The sequence below is a fragment of the Aplidium turbinatum genome, chromosome 14 (assembly GCF_918807975.1).
Source record: "Aplidium turbinatum chromosome 14, kaAplTurb1.1, whole genome shotgun sequence".
In the NCBI taxonomy this organism is placed as follows: domain Eukaryota; kingdom Metazoa; phylum Chordata; class Ascidiacea; order Aplousobranchia; family Polyclinidae; genus Aplidium; species Aplidium turbinatum.
In genome coordinates this window covers 13,540,920-13,565,580 of record NC_137485.1, presented here as the reverse complement: position 1 = coordinate 13,565,580, position 24,661 = coordinate 13,540,920, and the positions used below count along the sequence as shown (strand labels likewise).

The 24,661-nt window shown below is 39.7% G+C and overlaps 1 protein-coding gene across 1 annotated transcript; it reads left to right on the top strand.

Annotated features, from left to right (window-relative positions):
- Nucleotides 1-21,465: 21,465 nt before the first annotated feature.
- On the top strand, nucleotides 21,466-24,377 carry LOC145783265 (mitochondrial inner membrane protein OXA1L-like). The gene has a single exon (XM_082595086.1). It carries the CDS (start codon nucleotides 21,757-21,759, stop codon nucleotides 22,972-22,974), a length of 1,218 nt encoding a protein of 405 aa, XP_082451212.1. The 5' UTR covers nucleotides 21,466-21,756; the 3' UTR covers nucleotides 22,975-24,377.
- The last annotated feature ends 284 nt before the right edge of the window (nucleotides 24,378-24,661 follow it).

Sequence of the window (24,661 nt, the reverse complement as noted above, 5' to 3'; positions counted from 1 at the left end):
TGGCCTATCAACCTGATAAAAGGAGCATGTTGGCTATAAAAAGTCTTTTTTGCAACAGCTGGAAAAGTTTATCCGCAGACATTTTTGAAAGGTAGCCTATAGAAACCAAGTTTTTATCACAGTAGCCTGCTGAAAAAAATGTCAACAGAAAAAAAATCTAAAAAATTCGACTTTTTATGCTATTCTATGTTGATTTGCTTGTCTGTTAAGTTCACCACATCTAAAACTTCTAAAAATTTTAACACAAGTAAATCCTTCAAAGCCTACACCACGTCTTCACAAAAAAGTAGGCTAACTTTCAATTTTTCATTGAACTGCCAAGTTCTGCCTGAACCATGAACGAAGGTCGGGCTACTGTACGCAGAAGATGCTATGTTCGCTACTTCAGCAGTTAGTTGCTGAGCGCTGGAATGTATGGCTATCCAGAAAGAAGGGGATGGACTTTGAATTGGTATTGATTACATAGCAAAACAGAGCGCTTCACCTGAAATATATGCCGGGCAAGATTATGTTGACACAATTTGGTAAAGTAAACAAAAGCTTTAATTACCATAGAGCTTAAACTCGCAATATCGATTAAGCATTGTCCAGAAGTCGGTTTTACTGCTCTCAGACAAATAGTCTAACCACAAGTGTAGTGGTCTAGAAATGAAGAAATTCTAATTAACTTTTTTATCCATTTTCGCTAAAAAGTATCTCGGGTTTATCCGTAACAAACTTCACAATAAAAGAGATTCATTGCACTCAGTGGCGTAGCCAGAAAAAAATTTTGGGAGGGGCCAAATATTTGATAAATTGAAGAGAACGACAAAATGTTTGATTTAAGACATCACCACCTGATGTGCAGTGGCGCATCCTGGTGGGTTAAGCAAGGGAAGCAATAAAGCTGGTGGGGGTTAGAGCGTGCCGAAGGCACGCGTATTCTAGGGGGGTCCGGGGGCATGCTCCCCCGGAAAATTTTTGCAAAATTACACTTAAATAATGGATTATAACGCTTTCTGGAAACACTTTCAGGGTAATATTTGTATGAAACTTATTAGCAGATAAACAGCTATTAACTTATTAAAGGTAGCTCTTATCTACACACAAACGGGCAAAAACTGCGGTTAAAATTAGAGAACACAAAAAACTCAGCTACACAAAAACCCTACAGAGTAAGCGATTCTGAAATTGCTTCCACAGATTAGTTAAAAGAAGCGTAAATCGCGTAAACTTCGCGCGATTTACGATTTGCAAAATTTATTGGTGTCTTTTTGTGTGTCTAAAACAAGTCCTGGGGGGTGTTAATAGCCAGATGTCTTAGAAAACAATATAAATTTATACAAATTATATTATATTTTCAACAAAGGGTTCAACTTCGGTCCAAACTTTGAAAATTTGGGGGGGGCCATGGCCCCGTTCGCCCCCCCCTGGCTACGCCTATGATTGCACTGAAGAATAGTTGACACAACTTTATGTTGTTTGACTTTCAGCTAAGTATTGGACATTTTTGGTCTGGGTCTGGTATTAGCAAAGTTGTCCAACAGTTGCAGTTAAAAAAAAAACTTAACCCTGTCAGTGCAATGCATAATTTCTTATTAATACCGGTAAAGAAAACAGTTGTTTGTCTTGATTTTAGATGTACTGAAAAAACATTTGGAACTTAATAAATCAATTATTATTTGGCAATCCTGGTAACTTTTGAAAGTTACACCTGAAAGTGAGATAAAAATAGCAAAACCTTAATAAAATTATTGTAATAAATGACAAAAATCTTCTAAGCAAACAATACCTGCTTCTATTATTATCATCTGTATCTGCGATAGCAAAGGTTTTTGGCTTATAGCAGTGGTTCTTAACCAGGGGAGCACGCTCCCTTAGGGGGCGTCTACCATTTCTCATGGGGGGCGCGAGCTCTACAACGAAATTTAGTCTTTTTGTAGTGTGCAGTGGTTTCAATGTCCTGTATTATTTTTCCAGTTCACGTATTTTTGTAACTGAGGATCACTGGTAGGGTTATACGCAGGTAGAGCGTTTGTTGCGCTTGCTGTGCAATCTGGTTTCGTTATGTGGAAAATAATAAAATCCATTTAATGCTAGTAGGCTACCGTAGGTTATTTGTAGCAAAGCCTTAATAGCATCCAAAACTTTGCTTTCAGAAAAGCAATGAAGAGTGTCTTGAACTAAGTTATCAAAGTGCTCAACTTTACCAAATCTGAAGTTTATAAAGCTGGAGCTCTTTGCAGTCGTCTTTTCGATAGTCTGTGTAAGTGTAGGAACATGGAGTCTGATAGTAGCCTAATGCCTGGTTTTTTCACACGAACCTTTTGTGGTTTTCCAAAGAAACCTGCTGATTACAACTTTGATATTTAAGCTCTTCCTCTGAAAGAGTTTGGTGTAGTTGGACAAAGAAATCCAGTGACCTTTAGTAACTTAGATGCTGCATTCGCAGATGATAAGTTTGAGCAGACAAATCAATCAATATAAAGAAAACCTGGGAATCTAATTTGTCTTGAAGTTTAACTCCCTGTCAAGTAGGCTAAGACTTCGAAGATCTGGGATTCATGATTATATTTCTATTTAATCATTTGTCTCACTTTCAAATGAGGATATTTCAATACTAGCAGTGCTCTGATCTACACAGTGGCGTACGCAGGGTGGGCATTAGGCCAAGCCCTTCTCCCTTCAAAATTTTGTTTGTCGCTGTTATGATTGTGTAGTGCAAACTGCAAACATGTTATTGTTCAAGAATGGTCTTGGGTAACAGGGCTGTATTAACTTCCCTCGTACCCCCGGGGGGTACTACGCTCTCGCTTTCTTGGAAAATGTCTTTCAACGGTTGGTATGACATAATTTTTACAACTTTTCATTTCTGCTATATTTTGTCTTCTCATCTAAAAAGCAATTACCCTGCATAGCTATCACTCTTGCGTCAAATGCAACGCTCTCAAAACCTCTCAGTTGCTTATCTGGAGGAACACATCTCCGCTATCTATTCTTCTACAGATTTTGTTAAACAAGCAATTTTAAATTAGATGTTAAGCATTAGTACACCCATGAAGCAGGGCTGACGACTTTTAATTTACAACTTAGCCATCCACTTTGAAGACCGACGATGCTAACGCTAGAAGCGAAAGTAGTTTTTCAATAATGCAGTTTAGAATGAAAAACCATTTGATTGGAAAAAACTGATGTTGTTCTGATAACAATGAGCGCAAACTAAAATTTCATCTCGAATAATATGACTTAGTTACAAACCTGGTTTGAGACTAAGATTAAAAGGTTATTCTAATGCAGAGTTACCTAGAGGTGGAACAGCCGCTGTTTACAGGCCTGTACCGATGAGATGATTTGTAAGAATCGGTTGGAGTCAGCTTAAATCTGTCATTGAACATGTTACATAACCTTAGCAAACTGAAATTGTTTTACGTCCACGTCATAGAACATTAAACACCTGGTGAGAAAAAAACAGTTGCACATGTAAAAGCCTCGTTAAAGCTGCGGACATTGGACAACAACAGCAAAAAGCGTTGCTAAGTAGCAAACGAATAAAGCAGCGCAGTTAGCAGAGAAGATTTCAAACACCGTGACATCGGCGATCTCTGATAAAAAAGCAAAACATCCGAAAGAAATAAAATTTAAATCTAATTAAAGCTGCTAATTAAACAGTTAAAGCTGCTGCAACCCCTGCTGTTAAAAGTCCTGGAACACCCTGATTATTATTATCAATTAACTTTAGAAAATTTGCTTGTAGATGCGCAACATGGATAATTCAAATTTGGTCCAATTCAAAAATACAAGTTCTTGGTCAAATAAATTCAAGAAGGTAGAATAGAGTTTTTAAAACAGTTCAGTTCAGTTGTTTTTTTATTTCTGACCATCATATCAAAACAATACACATCAACATAGCAAAGGTCAAGAAAAAGGTAGAAGCGACAAAACGCGAACAACAATGCTAATGAACACAACAAAAGAGTGTCTAGATAGGCGATGCACAATCTGTTCTACAGAACACCATAAAACCTTTAAAATTGTTTGTTTGTTTGTTATATCTTTACCCTGCATTGCGGGAAAGCGGACTTGAGCGCTATGCATCGGTGTACGCCTTCCGATGTACACCTGACCCACGCTGCAGCCGACGGCAATGTCTGTTTCCGGTTGTCTACTCTACTTATGACTTAAATTTGGTACTACCCATTACTCGAAATCGATCACTGAGTAGAGGCAATTATCGTAAAGTTTCTTGCCCAGAGAAACAACAGGAAGTGCGGGTGGCTGGAGTCGAACATGCAGGCTCTCGACTGCGAGCCCAACGCGCTAACCACTCTGCCACGGCTGCCGAAAATTACCTTGGAAGCAATCAAAATGACAAAACCTTATAAAAATCGCGCACATGAGATAACAGAGTGGGGGCTATCACTGCAAACAACAAATTATTGTTTTTAAACTTTCTTACTTACTTTTCTTGCAAATATTTTCAGATTCCTGATGAGGGTTTAAGTTAAGCCGAAAACGTTTTACTGTTAAAAGTATTTGTAAATACGTAAAATATATTCTTATAGTGCTCAACTCTGTTGCGTTGTAGTGCTTTGCCTGGCTGTGATACAAAAAAGAGAATTTTCTCCGAAACTACTGTATATTAAAATATCCAAAACCTCACCAACTGCTTTATTCTGCTGCTGTCTGCTTGCATTGGGCTATCAAACGAACACTTTTAAGTGCAAATGAAATCAGGCTATTTACCACAAATTGAGCTAACGCACAACTTTTCTCACGTGTTTATGCTCGACTAGCTCAAAATGTTTTCAACAAATGTATGCAATGGTAACGCAATGAAAACATGCACAGTAGAGTAGTAAACCTAGTTGCGATGGAGTTGAAAAACTTCGATACTAAACAAGAAAAGCTATTTCTGTTTAGATTTCTAACTTGGCTGCACTGATGCGTAACCACATATCTATCTGGTCAACCAGGACTGTTTTGTCATTCATCACTTGATGCGTAGTTTGGAGAAAATGTGATGCCGGGTTTTGAGAAAAACAAATTGATTGGAATTGAACGAGGCACTTTGTTTCACATTTTAGAACATTTGCTGAGTGCTCATCAACAAAGCATACTCAACTACATGATGCATCTGTTTCTTGTGGTCGTACTCGTACTTGTGGTAGCCTATCACAAGCTTTTAATATGCCTGTTGGTCGAAGATTGAAATTCATAGACTAAAAAAAGGCAAAGCCGATGTACGTGTCTGCCACTTGTCTTTCAATGTTTTGCTAAGACACAACGGCGGGGGTTCAATGGGCGTTCAATGGACGTCCGGTCTAGTAGGCTATCTGTAGGACACTCACATTCTTTAGCTGATGGGACAAGTGCAAACGGGGGCCCCCGTGCAAAATTTGTTTTTGCGCCATTGGCGCGAAAATCTGTAACTACGTCCAAGGGCGAGTTTAAGTGATGGGGGCTTGGAGAACTTTTAGATCGGAGGGCCTCCGTGCAAAAAAGCCTGCACTGCTAATGCCTTTACACCAAACTCAGTCACCACCTTGTGACTAAAAGTTAACCTTGAAAGAAAAAGGAGGCATTTGCAGAAACTTCAAAGGCTGGGAGAAAATAATAATAATAACGTAAAATCACATTTTCCACGTAGGGAGGCCCTTCAAAAGGGTGGCCCGGGGCAACTGCACCCACTGCCCCCTCTAAATTCGGGCCTGATTTGTACCCGTTAGGCTACCAATGACATCCTCGAGCCCTCAAAACAAGACACCATTAAACTAAATACACCACTTATATAATAAGAAGTTTCTAAACGAAAAGTAATTAGTGAAGTCATCGTTGAAAGAAATAGTTTTGCCCGTGAAGCAAATGAGTTATCTCGAAAATAAGCGGACTTGTTGCAAATAGCCTACGTTATAGCAAAAAATATGCGGCTTGTTTTCTTAATTTCCGGGCCCTTAAAATCATCCTGGGCCTGGGTCTAAAACTACCTCTGGATACCCTGTCAACGCCATTGCTCATAACACTCGATAGTGCAGCCTAGATAATTCCAGTTGTGCAATAATTTTGAGAAAATCGTCACTATCGGTACGGTACCTTACTGGAATTGTATTTCATATCTTTTATGCGATAATCTTGTTCAGCGAAATTTCAATTTTAAATGACCTTTGGTTTTGCCAAAACCGCAATTTGTGAAAGGTCATTTTAATGTTTTAAATCACGGTATTTCATTGTCTGAACTATTGTGCTAAAAATCCATCAAATAGAAAAGCACGACTAGCTCCATTCAAGCAGTTTGCTAATCTTTTTTGTCAACAATTCCATTATGACAGTTTGGCTCTGATCATAATGAGAGTTCCAGGTCATCTAATCAAGAACTATTTCTAAAAAAACAAAAACAAGATACTTTCTCAAAGAAAGTGGTAGGCCTGGCTGTCCATTTCCAATAAGTTGTCTTCAAAAAACGGATAAAGGCGAAATAGGCTAGCTAGATGCAAACGTATTATATCGCAATGGTACTCCAAAAAATATGTTGTGTTTTTCTAGTTTCTCAAGACCTCTGGAAAGTGTGTTAGGGCTAGGAGCATGACTACCTAAAGATACGGCCTGATTTGTCACATTTTGGAGAAATTTCCTGGCTTTGCTAACTTAAGTTTAGGCGAATGTTTAAATAAATTTTTCTAAAAATTATATTTTTACGCTTTCTTTACTGTTTCCTCCAGATGACACAATAGGTTTTAACATCCTCAGATGTTGAAAAACAAAGAAAATTTGATTTCGAAGATTTTAATCAGACTGTTAATTTTCCAATAACAGTCTGATTCAGCGATTTTAAATTTACCTTTTCTCATTTGCTACTGCTTCCCCAAGGTATAACAAAAAGCTTTTGTATCATTAGTAGACAGAAAAAGTAAAAAAATCTCAGAAAATGTGAGTCAAACATTAGAAGTAGCTGTAATCAAAATATGCAAAATGTGACAAATCAGGCCGCATCTCCAGGTGGCCATGCTAGGAGTTTAAAAATTATACTGTGCCTTTGCCGCATTCCTTAACGCACCCTTTAATTGGCAGGTATATCTCGATTCCGTATTTTTATAAAACCCTGGTAGACTATACGCTACCAAGAAAGTAGCCTATAAAGCCCTAGTATCGTCAATCGTCATCGTAGGTTATGCTTACAATAAGTTTTAAATTGCGATTTAAAAATCTTTTCTAATAAACACGCTGTTGCTATTGCAGCGTCAAAACTTGTAGGGTAGACTCGGGTAAGTTAGCCCAGCAAAATGAAAAATTGCATGTGTGAGCTAATAACAAAACTTATGTTAAAGCGAATGCTATTGAAGAGTAGAGAATTTATCACTCTAGAAGTGGACATATTCTTGCATCAAACTAACATTCTTAGGTAGCCTATATACTTTTTCAAGTTTTCCGAAAAAAATAAAATGGACCATCTTGCCTTCCTGTGTGGGTAATTTGGCCCACCGTGGAAGGTAAGTTGGCCACGTGGGCATCATGTCCATCTACGCCTTCTACGGTATATTAAACAGTGGGAAAGTTCTCTTTCTCCCCAATTTTATTTTATTTCTAATTATTTCTTGGGTTTATAGAGGCATACATACATTGTATGCAGTCATGTATGGTTTATAATATAATCTACTATTAGGCTATAATGCTGTATTTTACCTCAGTAAACTTTTTTTACATGAGTAGCCTACACCAAATAAGCTTTCAAAAATAACAAAGGTTGTAGCCTATCAAACATCGTGTAGTTGGAACGGCATGCATTTATTCTTCATGATCTGGTCACCTTAACGATACTGATAGGCAGGACCTTGTTTGCAATAGGCTACAAACCCCATTTTTGCATGGGTACCAATATCGGAACATTTTTTAATGTATCTCCGAAACGAGGTACTGTACGTTTTAGACCGTCGCTTGAGAAGTGGTTGATACACATTTCCGCGATTGGTTTTCTTGATTACTTACCATTATTCTATTATTACCATATGGGTTAGGAATAAGTTGTCGCAATTTGTGGCATAAAAACGATGTTAGGAAGTGTATTATTGTTATTGAACGTTTAAAACCGATGTAAAACCGCGATTTACTTACTTTGGATACTTAATGATAGGCTACTTCAATCTTGCAAAAATAAGTCATCGTATTAGTTAGTTAATTATTATCATTCTGTATAATACCTCATAAAGGCAAGTTCGCCATGGTGGCCAACGTACCCACCCACGAAATGGGCCAACTTCCCTACATGGCAACCATATTGTAAAAACTAAAATTTATGTCAAACTATCGAGCTTCTAACAACGGTTTCACCGTCAAAGTGAGCCTTAATAACCACTCTAGCGCTGCACTCACTAAATTATAACCTTTCTTATATAGTAAGAAAAAACTCACTCGACATCTAAAAAATTCTAAAATCCAAAAATTTTAAAAATCCTAATTTTCATACAAAAATCGTGCTCACAAGTTTATACTGCTTGCTAGAGCCTCCCAACCTGGTGATAAGGTAGTTTCAACAGCACTTTCTCAGTATGCGTACGATACATAACAATAACTATTGTAGTTAAAAAATTATTTAGAGTGGGCCAACTTGCCTATTGGGCCAACTTACCTGAGTCTCCCCCTACCTTTTTCTTGTTTAGGTCAGTTTATTTTTATTTTTAGTAGCCTCATTGCCCGAATGACTACCAAAGGAAGATTAGGCGAAACAGCTAGGCCACCATTTCTAATAGGAGTTATACTTTTGTGAAGATGACAAAAACTGCCAATCAATCTTGTTCAGACCTTCTTGAAAATAAAAAGGCAAGAAATTGAAATATGTCACAAGACACGACAACGGTTAGAAAGATGGTATTAATCTCCCATTAATAATGCATCAGTTGTAACTTCGCTAAAGATGACCTTCACAAAGTCCGCATTTACCAACACCCAGTTGTCAAACAATATTCAATGTATCGCGTTATGAATTAAGTGGTTGTGAAACATTTACAAAAACACTGTGTCGATTTTCTTGTAAACCTATGTCCTTATCAAAACTCAAAAACATTCGAAAGTTTTCTTAGGCATTCACATCATAAAGCAAACTATAGCCTGCATTGCAGTCAAAAGGGTTTCAAACTGACTTGAGTTGGTTAATACAAATAAAAAAAATTATTCCTTCTTTCGAGTGACTCGGAAATGCAAAGCTGACCCTACTGCATTTTCTTACGCTTTGCAAAAAGACTGCAAGCTGATATTTACAACTGAGCAAAAAATATTCGTATAGGCTACTGCAATTTTACAGTGGAGAAAAAATATCTGTCGCTTCTGCTTTTCTTTGATCTCTTATTTATCCATGTTGATCAACTAAAGCATCTTAGGTTAGGCTATCTTGAAATAACATTTCAATCATTCGCACTGATGTAAAATTGTCTATTGACATAAAAGCTTGGTTTGAAACGATTAATCGCATTTTTTTTTATGCAAACTGCAATGTAGTAAAGTAAAGGGGGTTCCATACTTGATTCAAGTGTCGGGTATAAGAAGATAAGGTTCTAATTGTACTAAGCCTTCGGCACTAAGGAGAGTAGGGTAGCCAGTTCCTTTCTCTCGGCCGCCCTTACTTCAGCAACTACGCCCACACAATTTATTACACCCTGGGTAGAGGTGAGGTGTTTTCAACAACCAGCTGAAGCCGAGAGTCGAACCAGGTTTGCATAATTGGAAAGCCAACGCCTTATCCGTTGAGCCATCCTACCGCAAACTGCAATGTAGCCTAAGATAAATTCTTGACGGAGTAGGACAAACTGCTTACGCAAGTGAACAAGCCAAAAATGATTAACCTTCCACTTACTTGACGGTACCGGTTAAAATGCAGTTTTGTACACTTTTCCCAAAAAGTTTTGCAACTTTTTTTTGCTGTTTTTGTTTTTTCATAAGTTCTGACTTAAGACGTAGGCCTAAGTCGAAAAGGTGCTTCGACCGACTACGTTTATTGAATCCTCTCCATTGTTTACGCACTAAGACGGTCTTTGAAAATCATAAATTTCACGTTTACTTGCTACGGACGATTAGGCTAAGAGACTATATTCTGCTCTCTGGGGCAAGAATATTTGTCTTCTCTGACGACCTTATCATTGTTGTCGTTTGGTGAAGAATGCGTTGTTGATCAGCTCAGCCAGCAAGACAACATTTTGTGACAATGATCGACAAACTTTTTACAGCAGGAAATACTGAATGGGGCATAGTTTATCACTTTTTACCACTCATTGTAGCCCATACTGTGTTCAACTGTATTGACAAAACTTCAACGCTTTGCAAGCAACTGATCGAAGATGAGACTAACCTTAAATTTGTGCGTGAACATTGACACATGGAAGCCTCAACGCTCTGCGTGCAGGTATTTACTTCCTTTTGTAATCGTGTGAAATATGAGTAGCCTAGCCTATGCTGTTTAGAAAGCCTACCGGCAAACGTAATTTCCTCGCTTTTCTTGCCTCTTTGTGCACAAAATCTTTTTGTGCAAATGTTTTTTGTTTTTTTTAATTTTTATAGGCCTACATACAACATATTTAGTGACTTGTCTGACGATAAGTGTTATCCGGATGAAACTATAGCAATTTTTGTTGTGTTTCAGCACCAAGCAGCCAGAATCAGGTGGTTGTTGCAATCAAAAATATTCGTCGATTTAGCGAAATCTTAACTAAATCTAAAAATTTGTTATCAAACTATCTTGGCCTATACTGGTTCGTCATGATTTTATGAAATAAATCTTTTCGGAATTGCAAAAATGCATTTTCGAGCACAAGAGTTCGATCGCTCCGAAATCAGTTGCTTCCATCGTTGAACGTGGGTTCTTTACCTTTGTTTAAATTTGATTCGGCTTAGACAGGTTTTTGGGCTCTTGTTAAGCGCCGAACAGTGGTTAGGCTACTTGTTAAGCGCTGAACTTAAGATCAAGCGATCTTGGTTTAACACTCGGCAGTCTCGGGATGTGCATTTGAGTAAGAACCCCTCTCCATTCAGCGGGCAATTAGTGGATAGAATAATTCTTCGGCAACGACACTTCAACATCAATAGGAAACTTCACTCTGTCAATCTCGGTGACCGGACCGGGCCTGCGTCAGTAGTTCAAAACCTCTAGTCTACATCAGGGGTCGGCAAACTTTCTGTACTACTGGGCCAAATCTACAAACTTCCGGTAACGTGAGGGCCGCATAAATTTCAACCTATAAACAATCGCCACATTATCCTTAAAATCATGGCTCACCTACAACTCCTATTCCTGTGTCTATTGCACAATGAGACGTGTTTGTGCTTGCCGTTTCATATTTATTATCAAACACGTATTAAAACGCAATGCTTTGTTTGTATTTACTTATCATTTATCAATGTGTAGGATGATGTTGTTTCACAGGATGATGTTGACACGTGTTAAAGGGCTTTTTGTTATGATATAAAATAAATTCATGCGTAGATAATGATGAAACTTTAGTTTATGCACAAAAAGTAAGATCATTCGAGGGCCGTAAAAAGTTTGTCCGCGGCCGCATTTGGCCCGCGGGCCGCAGTTTGCCGACCCCTGCTCTACATCTACAAGAATGTGAAGATGCCAAGGTTAAGCTGCCCGCAAAAGAAGCTTTTCCAGTTGGAAAATCAAATCAATCATTTTTTGGCAATTTTATGTTCTGTGTAGGTCTATAACCTACCATGACAACAAAATTTGTCATTTTTATGCATTGATTTAACATCTGCTCACGTTCAATGAAGTTAGTTAACCAGTTACGATTCGCCCCGTTGGCAGAGTGGTTACCCGCCGGGCTCAAGATCACGCGGCGCTGGTTCGACTCTCGGGGTGTGCGCTTAAACAACTCATTTCAGGACTGCTGTCCATTCAGCGGCACCTAGTGAATGGAATAATTCCCCGGAAACAACACTTCAACAATTGGAAACACTTCACTTTGTCAATCTCGGTACCGGTAACTGGCCCTGCGTCATGAGCCTTTACAAGAATGCGAAGCTACTAGGAATAACCTACCAAGGCTTTGTCAGTCCGAGGATAAAGATTTAAAACCAACCAGCCAATGCGTAGGCTATAGCCTATAGGCTAACACGAAATTAATAGCTCAGGAATGCAAAAATTTTTGTCAAATTTAGTAGCACCTAAATGTTGTTAATGGTACACATTTACAGTAGGCTACAAGCATTTCCTCTGGATCGAAAATTGTGTACTTTTTGTTCCACCAACAGAACTATAGGCCTACGAGACTTAATTAGCCTACATTTAACTAAAACGCAAAGCTGCTAAACTAAACTCCGAATCCACTTCACTCCGAATTCCAAAACTTTAGTGAGAAATTAAACTCAGAAACCCACTCCATTTTCTACAAATCGGGCAAACTCTGGCTCCACTCCATGCTCAATTCACTGGCTGTGTGGTGAGCAGGGCCGGATTTAGCTGATGGGGGGCCCGGGGCACTTTTAGATCGGGAGGCCCCCGTGCAAAAAGATTTTTCGCGCCTACGGCGCAAAAATACACCTCTACGTCTAACAGTAGCATCAGTCCAGTACTGCACAGCATTTTGCAGAAACTTTAAAGGCCAAAAGGAAAAAAATAACACAAAATCACATTTTTTCCACATTGGGGGAGGGGGCCGGGGCAACTGCCCCCTCTGCCTCCCCCTAAATCCGGGCCTGGTGGTGAGCAGTGTTGGGCGCGATAACTCATTTTTCAGTTAAGCGATAACGATAATAATCGATAAACGAAAAATGCCTAAAGCGATAAACGATAAATCAAAAAAAAGTTAAGCTATAACGATAAGCGATAAGTTATCGCCGATAATGTCCGATAACGATAATTTTTTTTCTTGATTAGCGCTGCCCCATCCCATGCAGCACGAACTGTTTTCATCAACATGACGAAAGATCGAACATAATATACTGTAAAGGGACAAAACTTTTTGTAAGTTAGCCTATGCATGAATAGAATTACAACAGCGGCAGTAGGTATCGAATCTTCAACCTCTTGATCCAGAATCAAACCACTGAGGTAACCGCCGTGCTTATAATTTTCAAATACCAGTTGGATGCTTTTATCAATTGAGTTACACTGCCGCTTACGCGCAGTAGGAAAAATAATTAAATCAAATGAAAATACCATAAAAAATTCCAAACTTTGTATTTTGCTTTCTGCTTAAAGGGCTGTTTAGTGTTTAGCCTACAGCAAAGTCAGCAATAATTGAAAAATTCCAAAAATGCAAAATGCTTGAAATTTTATCAGTCGTCGTCGTCTGAGCTTCTGGGGCCGAGGGTCTATCCTTTTACCACCCCAGATTCACGATGTTCCCGGACTACACTGGAAGGCTGCTAGAAAGCAGCCAGTCTTTAGTTTCATCATCCATGACGCGCAGACCTTCCACTCCGTTAGGTGGCTTGAAGATGGTACAGTCATTGATGATGTGGTCTGCGGTCTGTTCCTCGGCACCACATTCACAGGAGGAGGAAGAAGCCATTCCCCATTGGTGCATGGTTGAGCGGAAAAGGCCGACGCCCGTACGGAGACGGTTGAGGCGCACCCATGCCTGTCTCTGTAGTGTCAGGCCGATTGGGCGTGTGTCGGCGTCGGGGATGAATGAATGGAGTCTGGTGGTGCTTGACCTCCATTCAGAATTCCATTTATGGTCCGCCCAAGTAGCCGCAGAGATGTCTTGTTCATCAGCTTCGTTGATCAGAAGCCGAGCGGCTGGCACGAATGGGTGTCTTGATTTCAGTCGGCGGGGGTGCCCGTTTGGGAAGGCAGAGATCTTGTGGTGGAGAAGATGATTAGGCTCCAGTGCCCGTCGACCGAGGGACAAAGTGGCTTCTTCGCGACGAAGCTCAGCAGGTTGGATGCCAGCGAGAATGGGGAGATTGTCCAATGGTGTGGGACGCAGGCATCCGGTCACTGTGCGCAGGGCGCTGTTTATGGCAGTGTCGATGTTGTGGCAGTGAGCACTGCGGCACCAGACAGGTGCACAGTACTCTGCTGAAGAGTAGACAAGGGCTAAGGCTGCTATTCGCAAAGTGTCAGCCCTCGCCCCCCAGCTAGAGCCTGCCAGGCGCTTCAGTAATGCAGCGCGGGATGTCAGTTTCTTGCGCAGTGACACCAAATGGTGGCGGTATGTGAGCGATCTGTCTAGTGTCACCCCAAGGTACCTTGGCTCGGGGCAGAAGGACAGAGGTTTTCCGTTGTTGTGGACATGTAGCTCACGATCAGCTTCCCGATTGTGTAGGTGGAAAGCTGCCGCCACAGTTTTGGTTTCGCTGAGTTTCAGTCGCCAGTTCTGGAGATAAGCTGAGATGGTTTGCATGTCCTGGCTCAAGGTGTCTTCTAGATTTTCCCACGACTTTGTGGAGTGGAGAATTGCCAGATCGTCCGCATAAGCGTATTTTGCGGAGACCGTGGTTGGCAGGTCGTGGGTGTAGATGTTGAAAAGAAGTGGAGCCAGGACCGATCCCTGTGGGACGCCGTTTTTCAGGCGTCTCAGTCTGCTTCGCCGTGGGTTGCCGGTGGTGAGGGTGAAGCTTCGATTCCTGACAAGTTCCATAATCATATGGACCATATGTCGGTCAGGAAGCAGGCGAAGCAGCTTGTAAGTAAGGCCGCGATGCCATACGGTATCGTAGGCAGCTGTGAGATCTAGAAAGACAGCGCCGGCCTTCTTTTTTGCCTCAAAGCAGTCCTCGATGTCTTGGGTCAACAGTGTGACCTGATCTACAGTGGATTTTCCTCGCCGAAACCCAGCTTGCTCTTTTGGAAGGAGCGGGTCGATGATTGGGTTGACGCGGGCATAGATCAGTCTTTCGAGGATCTTGAAAGGAACACAGAGGAGGGATATCGGACGATAACTCCTTGGGTCCTCTGGTGGCTTGTGAGGCTTAGGGATCGCAACTACTAAAGCTCTTCTCCAGATTTTTGGGATTTTGAGGTGGTGCAGGCAGGAAAAGAGGAATCTACGTAACCAGGACTTTAGGGCATGGCCAGCATGGAGCACAAGCTCAGGGCAGATCTTATCGGGCCCTGGAGACTTGTGTGGTTTCACTAGGCGGAGGGCGGTGGCGAATTCCTCTGGAGTGAAGTCTCCAGAGATTGTTTCTTCTGGTGGTGTTTCCACTCGCCATAGGGCAGACACTCCCTTGGCAACAAGGCGGGATGCCTTGCGGTCCTTTGTCTTGTAGACCCCGTTCTGCACTAGCTGGGAAGCGATGGCATTAGCAGAAACGGGGCACTGACGAGGGGAGTTTGCTGAGCGCCCAGTGAGGTTGTTGATGATGCTCCATGCTTTGCGGTAATTTATCAGTAATCTTAAACGTTATTGGTACGGTAGTAAAAATGTGCATACTGTGAAATCCATCAAGCTTGTCAAATTAGTCGTGTTTGTTTAAGAACAATAACATAATTATTATAATTTACTGATAATTTCAGATAATTTTTTTGTTTTCTTTGTGAACACCTTCATTAAAGCAATGGCAGAACGCTGAGTTGTTGAGATAAGAATTACAATATAGGCACTGTATTAATGGGAATAAAAATATTTGGTTGAGGTAGGCTAGGTCGCATAGGTAAATGAGAAAGGTTATACTGTATTTAGCATAATTTTACCACGCAACTCGATGCGCCTATTGTCATGCAAAAACTACTACAACAGTGATTCTCAAACTGTGTGCCGCGGCACACTAGTGTGCCGCAACAGATTCTCAAGTGTGCCGCAAATATTTTTGAAATTTTGGAAAAGAACTGTATAAATATTTAAAATAAGCCATTCAGACAAGCATGCGACTTAATTAAAAGCGCTTTAACTCCTTCAATAGCTGATAAATAAGCACATGTGACGATGAAACCAATTATGGCATTGCCGATACAGCAGGGTAATTGCCACGTCACTATTGGGCTGCTATGTTAGCTATTGCTAACATTACTTCCCACCATTTGGAAGCAATGAATCAAGCAATCTTTCTGCAGAAGAAGAACAGCTCATTGATTTACGAAATGACCCATTTTTTTAAACGCTGTTTCCACAAAAAAACTTAGATGCGTTTTGGCTGTCTGCTTCCAAATTCTATTTCATGATCCCGTGCAAGACCAATCAAAATTATATTGCCATTTCCATCTTCATGGCTATGTGAGCATGGCTTTTCTGTTTTGAATGAAATTAAAAGCTGTAAACGAGAGAGACTGCTTGAAATTGACGATGAAATTCGGGTATATGTTTGTCAACAATGCAACCTCGTTTTAGTCGAAGCTTATATTGGTATAAACAAGCACATCCATCGCATTGACACGTGAAAATAATTTTTTTTAAAGCAACTTTCCTTCTTTTGCAAGTGTGCCGCGTGCGTTTTATATTTTTTCTAATGTGCCACAAGCTGAAAAAGTTTGAGAACCACTGTACTACAAGATGCAAAAAATGTGATGTCGGTCTGCATGTCAAATGCTTCAAGCAATATCACATTCCGCAATGACTTGTTTCAGTGATATTGTGTTACTTTGCTAATTTTCATCTTCATATTTTTTGATCTTTCATTTCAATAAAATGATTGATAACAATAATGACATGACAAGACATGAACAAGACATTTCCGATTTATCACTTTGAGCGATAAGTAAAATGTAATCGCTTAAGCATTACGCACAAGAAACTTGTGAAATTTGATAACGGATTTGCCTAGCGTCTTATATATAGGACGGTTTTTTCTCAAAAAGTACAAACACAATTAGGAAAAAAATAATTGTGATATGTTCTTTAGGTCATAATTATGCAATATTTAAATTTTCCGAAACATTTTTTAAGTAGGCTACTTTCACTTTCGGCACAAATGGGTTAACTTTATAAGTTAAATGGCACTTACGAATTTGGTTATTATTTTTGGATTAAAGTTATATCGCCAAGCTAGAAAAAAATCGATCTTATAGTCTATAACCGATCTTGTGTTGTTATTGTGTGTGAATTTTGTCTTTTAAACTGAGTTTGTGACGTAACCGCACGTCTCAAGGCAAGTTCTTGCAATTTTAGTTAATTTACTCATTTAAAGATTTAATGCGCTTAAAACAATAAGTTTCATGTTTTGACGAGAGAGATTTTATTTTTTTACGACAATTACTAAAAACTAACACTTCCAACGAAAAAAGAAACCACAAGAATAAAATAGTTGATCGTGAGGTGGCGCGAAAGACCATGTTTCCGATGTAAAAGCGGCCTCGTATTGCGACACTTTCACAAACCACTTGCCAATTTCTTTCGCTTCGCTTCAAAGGAATCTGTACTGTCTGTGCGCTTACATTTTAATTGTAAAATTCACTCGCGATTGCCGATTGCAGCAAAACAACAAGAGACTTGTTGCATGCACTTCATTGCATTGCAATTTGCAACTCTAAAAATTATTGTGTTGTCAGGGCCGTCGCTGCACGGGGCGTGCCCCCTCCCTTGACAACAACCTGTGCACATACACTTCAGGCACTGAAGAAGAACTGGTTTCAATTTTAGTTTCATTAACTAGATGGCTAGTAAAAATATCACTTTTCATGGTCTTTCCACTTGTGTGTTAATCCAAAATAAAATTTATCGACGATTATCGTCGATAATCAAATATTGCCTTTGGCGATAACGATAACTGAAAAATAATTGAGCGATAACGATAGGCGATAGAAATTTATCGCCGATAAATTATCGCCGATAATGCCCATCACTGCAGTGCCTACTTATCAACAAAGTTACCTCACCGTCCATAATTCTTATATTTGCTATTGTTTTGAAAGGAAATGTTTTTAAAAACTTTATTGTATCTTATTGCAAAAAAATGTAGCTTACTTATTTTGGACTTACTTCTTTATTTTCTCTCCGGGGCTGCAGCTGGAGCCACTGGCATGAAGCCCGACAGCTCCGGAGCTGGAGCCAGAGCTACTGTTATAAAGCCTGACAGCTCTAGAGCTGGAACGAGACCTATGTTATAGCGGCTCCGCAGTGCTGGTTGTAGATGGGGACTTTTGTCTTCAATTTGCTGCAATGCGAAAATTTCAATGTTTTTAGAAACTAAAATTGGAAATGGAGGAAATTTTCAAACCCCGGCTAAACTGAAATGAAGCTTGTCTTGGTCTGGCTACAGAATTATTTCAGATCTGGCAACCCTGATTAGTACTGAGATTTAAGATTTTGAGGAGCCAAGGCAAGGAATGGCTTGATTGAGGTTGGTTTGAATTTGAAGAAGTTGTTCTGGCACACAGCTGCTAGATAGTTAGATAGATGGTGTAACGATGCAACCTATTTCGTCCCCTGAAAAGATCGAGAAAAAAATAAAACAATGCCGATGTCGCTGATCGGAGTTTTTAAAAACATTTTTTAACTTTTTCCCTTGAATTACTCATTGAATTTTTATGGGCCACCACAAAACAAGTGTGACTAAACCAAATCCAAAGAATCTAACTCTATGAGTCTAATCTTAATCCGATAACTCTAACTGAAGATGAGGTTTGGTTTATCAACTTCAGATGTCCGCCCTGATAGCTCAGTTGGCTAGCTCGTGCCTCGTGGGTGCAACCTAGTTCGTACCTTGAACTATTCGTACAGTCAGTTCGTACCCTGAAAAGATCAAGAGAAAAAATTAAAAAAGCCGAAGTTGCTGATTGCAGTTTAATAGCACAAAGCCGAAGTCGCTGATCGGAGTTTCCCCAAACAATTTGAAACAAACTCGAGGGTTAGGGTTAGCGGAAACTGCGGAAAAATGTTTGCGGAAACTGCGATCAGCGAGGGTTAGGGTTAGAGCATAGATTACTCTATGGTTAGAATTAGGGTAAGGGTTAACGGAAACTGCGGAAAAATTTTTGCGGAAACTGCGATCAGCGAGGGTTAGGGTTAGAGCATAGATTACTCTATGGTTAAAGTTAGCAAAAACTGTGGAAAAATGTTTGCTGAAACTGCGATCAGCGGACTTCGGTTTTGAGCTATTTTTTCTTTCGATCTTTTCAGGGGGAAAATGATTGCGGAAACTGCAATCAGCAACTTCGGCTTTTTTTACATTATTTTCTTGATCTTTTCAAGGTACGAACTGACGGTCCGAACTGTTCATGGTACAAACTAGGTTGCATCCGTGCCTCGTGACTTCCAAAACGAAGAAGCTTCAAGATTAAGCCGCACTGGTTTGGCTCTCCGGGTCGGGGTGTGCGCTTGAGCAATGCACGTTGAGGACTGCTTTCTTTTCAGCGGCATCTAATGAATGGAATAATTCCTCGGCAACAACATTTCAACAATCGGAAACTTCACTCTGTCAATCTCGGTGACAGGGTCTGTGTTAGTTATTCAAAGCCTCTACAAGAATGCGAAACTGCCAGGATTAAGCTCTGCAGTCTGCAAGAAGCTTCCCCAGTCCGAGGATCAAGATTCCATCAAGAAATTGGGGCACAAAGTGTTCAGGGAACGGAATAGGTTGCACCCTGTTGTAACAGACTATCAGGACAGGATTAGATTTTGAAAATACGGTATGGTAAGATTTGAAACTATTTGGTGTTGTATTGAAAAAATAATAGAGACTCATCGTTGTGATGCGAGACTGAGATGTATTGTACCATGCGACAGGTCAGTTGCAGTCATATGTCTCGAGCGTCAAGTCCACTATTGAAGGATGAGGCACGCTGCCAAACCTTGTGTTAAGCAATAAGAAGAAATTTCATGTCCAGCATCATTTTAGCAGTCAGAATGATCGTGTTTGGTCAAGAAATGGTGATATGGAACCCTGAGTAGTCACTCGGAGACATGGGGTGGCATCATTGATGGTGTGGGCCGCAGTCAACGAATCAGAAAGGAGTCCATTGATTTTTGTAGACCAAGGAGTGAAACTGAACCAAAAAAACTACCAAAATGATAGTCTTGAGGGTTCATTGTTGTCTTGGGCAAAGAAACACTTAAAAAACGTAATTGGTCATTCTAGAAAGATTCTGCCCCTTCACATGGAGCTAAGAGAACACAAAACTGGCTTTCAGCTAATGTGCCGTTCTTCATTTAAAGGAAGAATGGCCTCCTTCATCCACAGACCTGAACCCCCTAGACTTTTGCATCTCTTCTTACCTGGAGAACAAGGTTTTGACTAAACACCACCAAAGTTTGGAAGCACTGAAGGCTAATCTAAAAAAAAGAATGCGTCTAAATACCTCAATAAGATATTCATGACTCTTGCATGTCCTTTTTGAAGCGTCTTCGACTTGTTATTGACGCAAATGGCGAACACATTGAGTAAAACTTGTTTTTTCTAAATATTTATTTATTTGACAAAAATATTACATGTTCATTACTCAAAAATTGTCTACTATTTGTTAAATACAGTTGTTTGAAGTTGTAATGTTAATTATTGATGACCCTGTAGTCTAGGACAGCGGTTCTCAACCTGTGGTCCGCGGGCATTTGCCTGGTGGTCCTCGAGCAAAGTTTGAAGTCGTTGTTTTTTAACTCTTTGCATAAAAGTTGTTAATTTTATCAAAGCTCATCCACTAAATTGTCGTTTTTTTTGCTTCATTATGTTCGAATAAGGATTTTGATCATGAACAGCTACTGATGCATACTCAAGTTTGCTGGTTATCAAGGGGAAAACAGACTGTTTGAGTTACCTGATGCTGAGAGAGAGTTTCTTGGAGAAAAAATTCAAGCTTGTTGCTCATTTCAACAATAGCTTTTGGGTTGCTGTTCTGGCTTATTTGGCTGACATTTTTGAACAACTGAATAAACTTAATTCATCGCTGCAAGGAAAGCAGACAAATTTAATTACCCTCGGTGATAAAGTGTCTGCTTTTAAGAAAAACTTTATCTTTGGAGGACTAGATTATTGCAGGGTAACCTTGACATGTTTGATCAATTGTACAAATTCACTGAGAAACCAGAATATGCTGAAATCAATAAAACAACTGTTGATGACTTTTATTTCTGACCATACTCAGTCACTGCAGGATCAATTTAACTTCTACTTTGGTGAATTGAACGTTCAGAGCTTTTCATGGGTTTCCAGTCCGTGAACTGACCAGTGACACTACTTTGAATATGTTGCATCCATCTGAGAGTGAGCTTGATAAAATTTTGGATATGTACAAGCTTCATATGAGTATCCACAACTGTCTCAGAAAGCTTTGAAAATAATTTTACCTTTTGCGACATCTTATCTTTGTGAATGTGGATTTTCTGCATTGGTTACAATAAAAACAAAGTATTGTTCTCAACTTGAAGCAGAAGATGAACTCTGATTGAGTTTTTCAAGTATTACACCTCGTTTGGATATACTGTGCTCAAATGTGCAAGCGCAAGGTTTGCACTAAATGTAGCAATCTTTCTAAAACCAACTATTGTTTATCACTTATTAGCAAGCAATAAGTGACATTTGTTCGTTACAAGGGGAGGAGGAAGGGGATGGAAGTAGTGGTCCGTAACTGAGACACAATTTTTTTAAGTGGTTCTTGAACCTCAAAAGGTTGAGAACCTCTGGTCGAGGATATTTAAAAAAAAACGATCTTCCTCTTATTTCATATACCGGTAATTCAGTAGTTTTTAAACAAAGTGTTTAGCAGAAAATAGCCTAAAAAGAGTATTCCCATGTATAAAGTTAGTGTTTTTGTATCTCTGTAGCTGTGTAAGTTTTGTTGTACCAATAACATTAATGTAAGCATTTATTACTTCATTTCATACATACCGTTTTCTTTAAATTGGTATATTTGTGAGGTATGTAAGGTACACTGTTAGTCACCTTGATTTTGTAAGGTTTTTTCATATATCCGATATGAAGATGATTTCTTATTTACCATACAATTTTACAAAGATCCGCATTATGTCATCAATCATGAAAAGCAAGAATTTTTCAACTGGCTGCTATTCTCAAAGAAATATTCTCTCACATCATTTGCAACAGAGACCTGAAAGAGATCATTTGCTGACAAAAAGTCCTAAATGTTTTCCAAGCATTCTTGCAGTTTCAAGTAGGTATCAACATAGTGGATTGTCTAAAACAGCTTTCTGTGAAGGTGTCCAAAGCACTCCAGAAAATGTAGCCATGACAGACAACGCGGTATTCTACAGTGAAATGAGTGACGCCAAGACTGAAACCTCTTTGCTTAACAATTCACCTTCAGTGGAGTCATTTGCGGACTACGGCTTGGGTGGATGGGACTTTCCGCATCATTGGATTCAAAGCTTAATGGAATATTTATATAACTCCTGGGATATTGGTTGGATTCCAACCATTGCTATTTTGACCGTTGCAGTTCGTGTTTCCGTTATTCCTGCTTATATCAAAATGCGTCAGTTTACAGCACGAGCACATAACCACATGCCAGAACAGATGAGGATGCAAATGAACATCAATGATCCTAATCCAATCGAGAAAAAGCGAAAAGCACTGGAATACATGGAGTTTCTGAATAAAAATCAAATCAATCCATTCAAACCATTGCTTTACAACCTTCCGACGGGTTTAATATTTATTTCATTTTTCGCTGCCCTTCGTGGCATGACTTCTGTTAAACTCCCTTCATTAGTCAACGGAGGAGCGTTGTGGTTTACCAATCTCACAATCCCTGACCCTTACTTTTTATTGCCAGTACTCACATGCACTACTTTGCATCTTTTGATAAGATATGGTGGAGCATCATCAGAGATTGGCCCCATGGAACATGTACCCTTCATGAGGAAGGTTTTACTGTGGAGTCCATTTGCGTTTATTCCATTCTTGATGTTCCAGCCAGCCTGTATGTTTATATTTTGGATGACGAGTAATGTGTTTAGTTTTTTTCTAATGCTTTTATTTTTACAACCAAGCGTCCAGAAGGCATGCGGCATTCCGAAAATGGTGTCCCACCCACCTTCAGTTAAAAATGAAATGAAAAATTTTACGACTATGTCCTCGATTAGAAAAATGCAGGAAGATGCGCGTCAACAGGCATTGAAAAAAGTTCAGGATCATATGAATCAAATTGAAAAGATGAAAAAAGAGAAGAAGTGATAAATTTACACGATAAATTCACTTTTTTAATTGCATTTGAAAACTTGCCGTTACAACTTGCGTGGGTAGTGCCATTTACTGGAGGATTTGAAGCATTTAGCATGTCGGAGATAGCAGCTATTTCTCTTATGGTTTTCAAACATTAAGCATCATAACTCCAAAATTAATCTACTACTCTAAAATACCATGTCTGCTGTTTTGATGTTGCACTGTACATGACATTGCTTTATTTGAATGCCAATTTATTTTTGCTGCTATTTAAAGATAAGTGGTTATTGTGGCTGCCCGTTCAACTTCACAGTCGGAGCAATCGGTTTCCACTTATCAGAGTTCCTAATATATGAGGCTATTCCATTCACAGTCCTTCCCAATACCAATGCTCCACCCGGATCAGAACTACCTCGGAAGGAATGAGTGAAGCTCAATCGCGTGCGAACTTGGGTAGGCCGTTTCAATAGAAACATGTTCCAATGAGGCCTCGCCGACTCCCTGTCTTGTGCACGCGACTCAGATTTTCAGACTGCACATCACATTATCTGCGTATAGCCCGACACCAGGGTAGATATGTGGACCTAACAACGCTCGATAAACACGACAATCCATTGGCTGCTGTGCCTGGATATAACAGCGTGACCTATGGAAGTCTCAAACGCAAGAAGAGAGGTGGTTATTGCTTTGTAAGAGAACGTTTAAATTTCCCGTGATGCCTAACTAACTGCAATAGTTAACCGGCGTGATTTTGTTTAAAACGGTCCACAGTCTCCATCGATGCATTTCACTATTTATTATTACTTTGGATGGAATTGCCGTGCCATAGCCTATCGCTAATTGTAGACCAGTGCTCTTCGCCCTTTTTGTCATCGCGGAACCCCCACTAACAAAAATTTAGATTAAAACAATAACGTTTTTGTTAGCAGCATAACAATCAACAAGTGACGCAACAACTATCAATGTTTCATGTTCTGCTGTTGACTGCACTCAACCTCTTGTTTTACTGCAACTATCCTACTTGGAATGTGCATGCGGCACGGTGATCTAAAAAATTTACAACGCATCAATAGTGAAGCAAGAAATCAATTTCCCTAAAAAAAACAAGGAACCCCTGTTGTAGACTTTCTATTGAAGATCTTGCTGCGTATTCTCAAACATCATGTCGCAATTCAATGTGTTCTTATATCCGTGGTTTTACCAATGAGATTCTTGAGGCCCAAATCAAGTCACTTCTAAGAAAAACGCACCATATTTAAAGAATATGCGGTGGCCCCTAAAAACATTCCTAGTTCAAATGTACCCCTTGTTAACGCTACTGCTAAGTGTTGTCAAATTGTCTGCTGTTCGTGTTGTTTCTCTAGACCTCGATACTGTTACGTGTTGCAGTCAGCGTAAAATTTTGAAAATACATTTTAAAAAGAACACGTCGTGTCGAGAGAAGTTCAGTTTCCCCAAGACTACTACACCTGACAATGTCTTGCGACGGATGTCACTATTTTCCGGAGCCGGAATAAACCTGTGTGAAAACCTTCATTTCTGAAATATAGACATGCGCATTCAATGACTTGTACCTTATAGGGCAATTCTTTTCAAACGTCTTCCGTCTGATTGACCATGTAAATGCAGCATGTTTTTCCTTTGAACCGTTCTTCACCACGCCGAGGGGCTCTGCCTTTTACAACCCTTGCATCGTGGC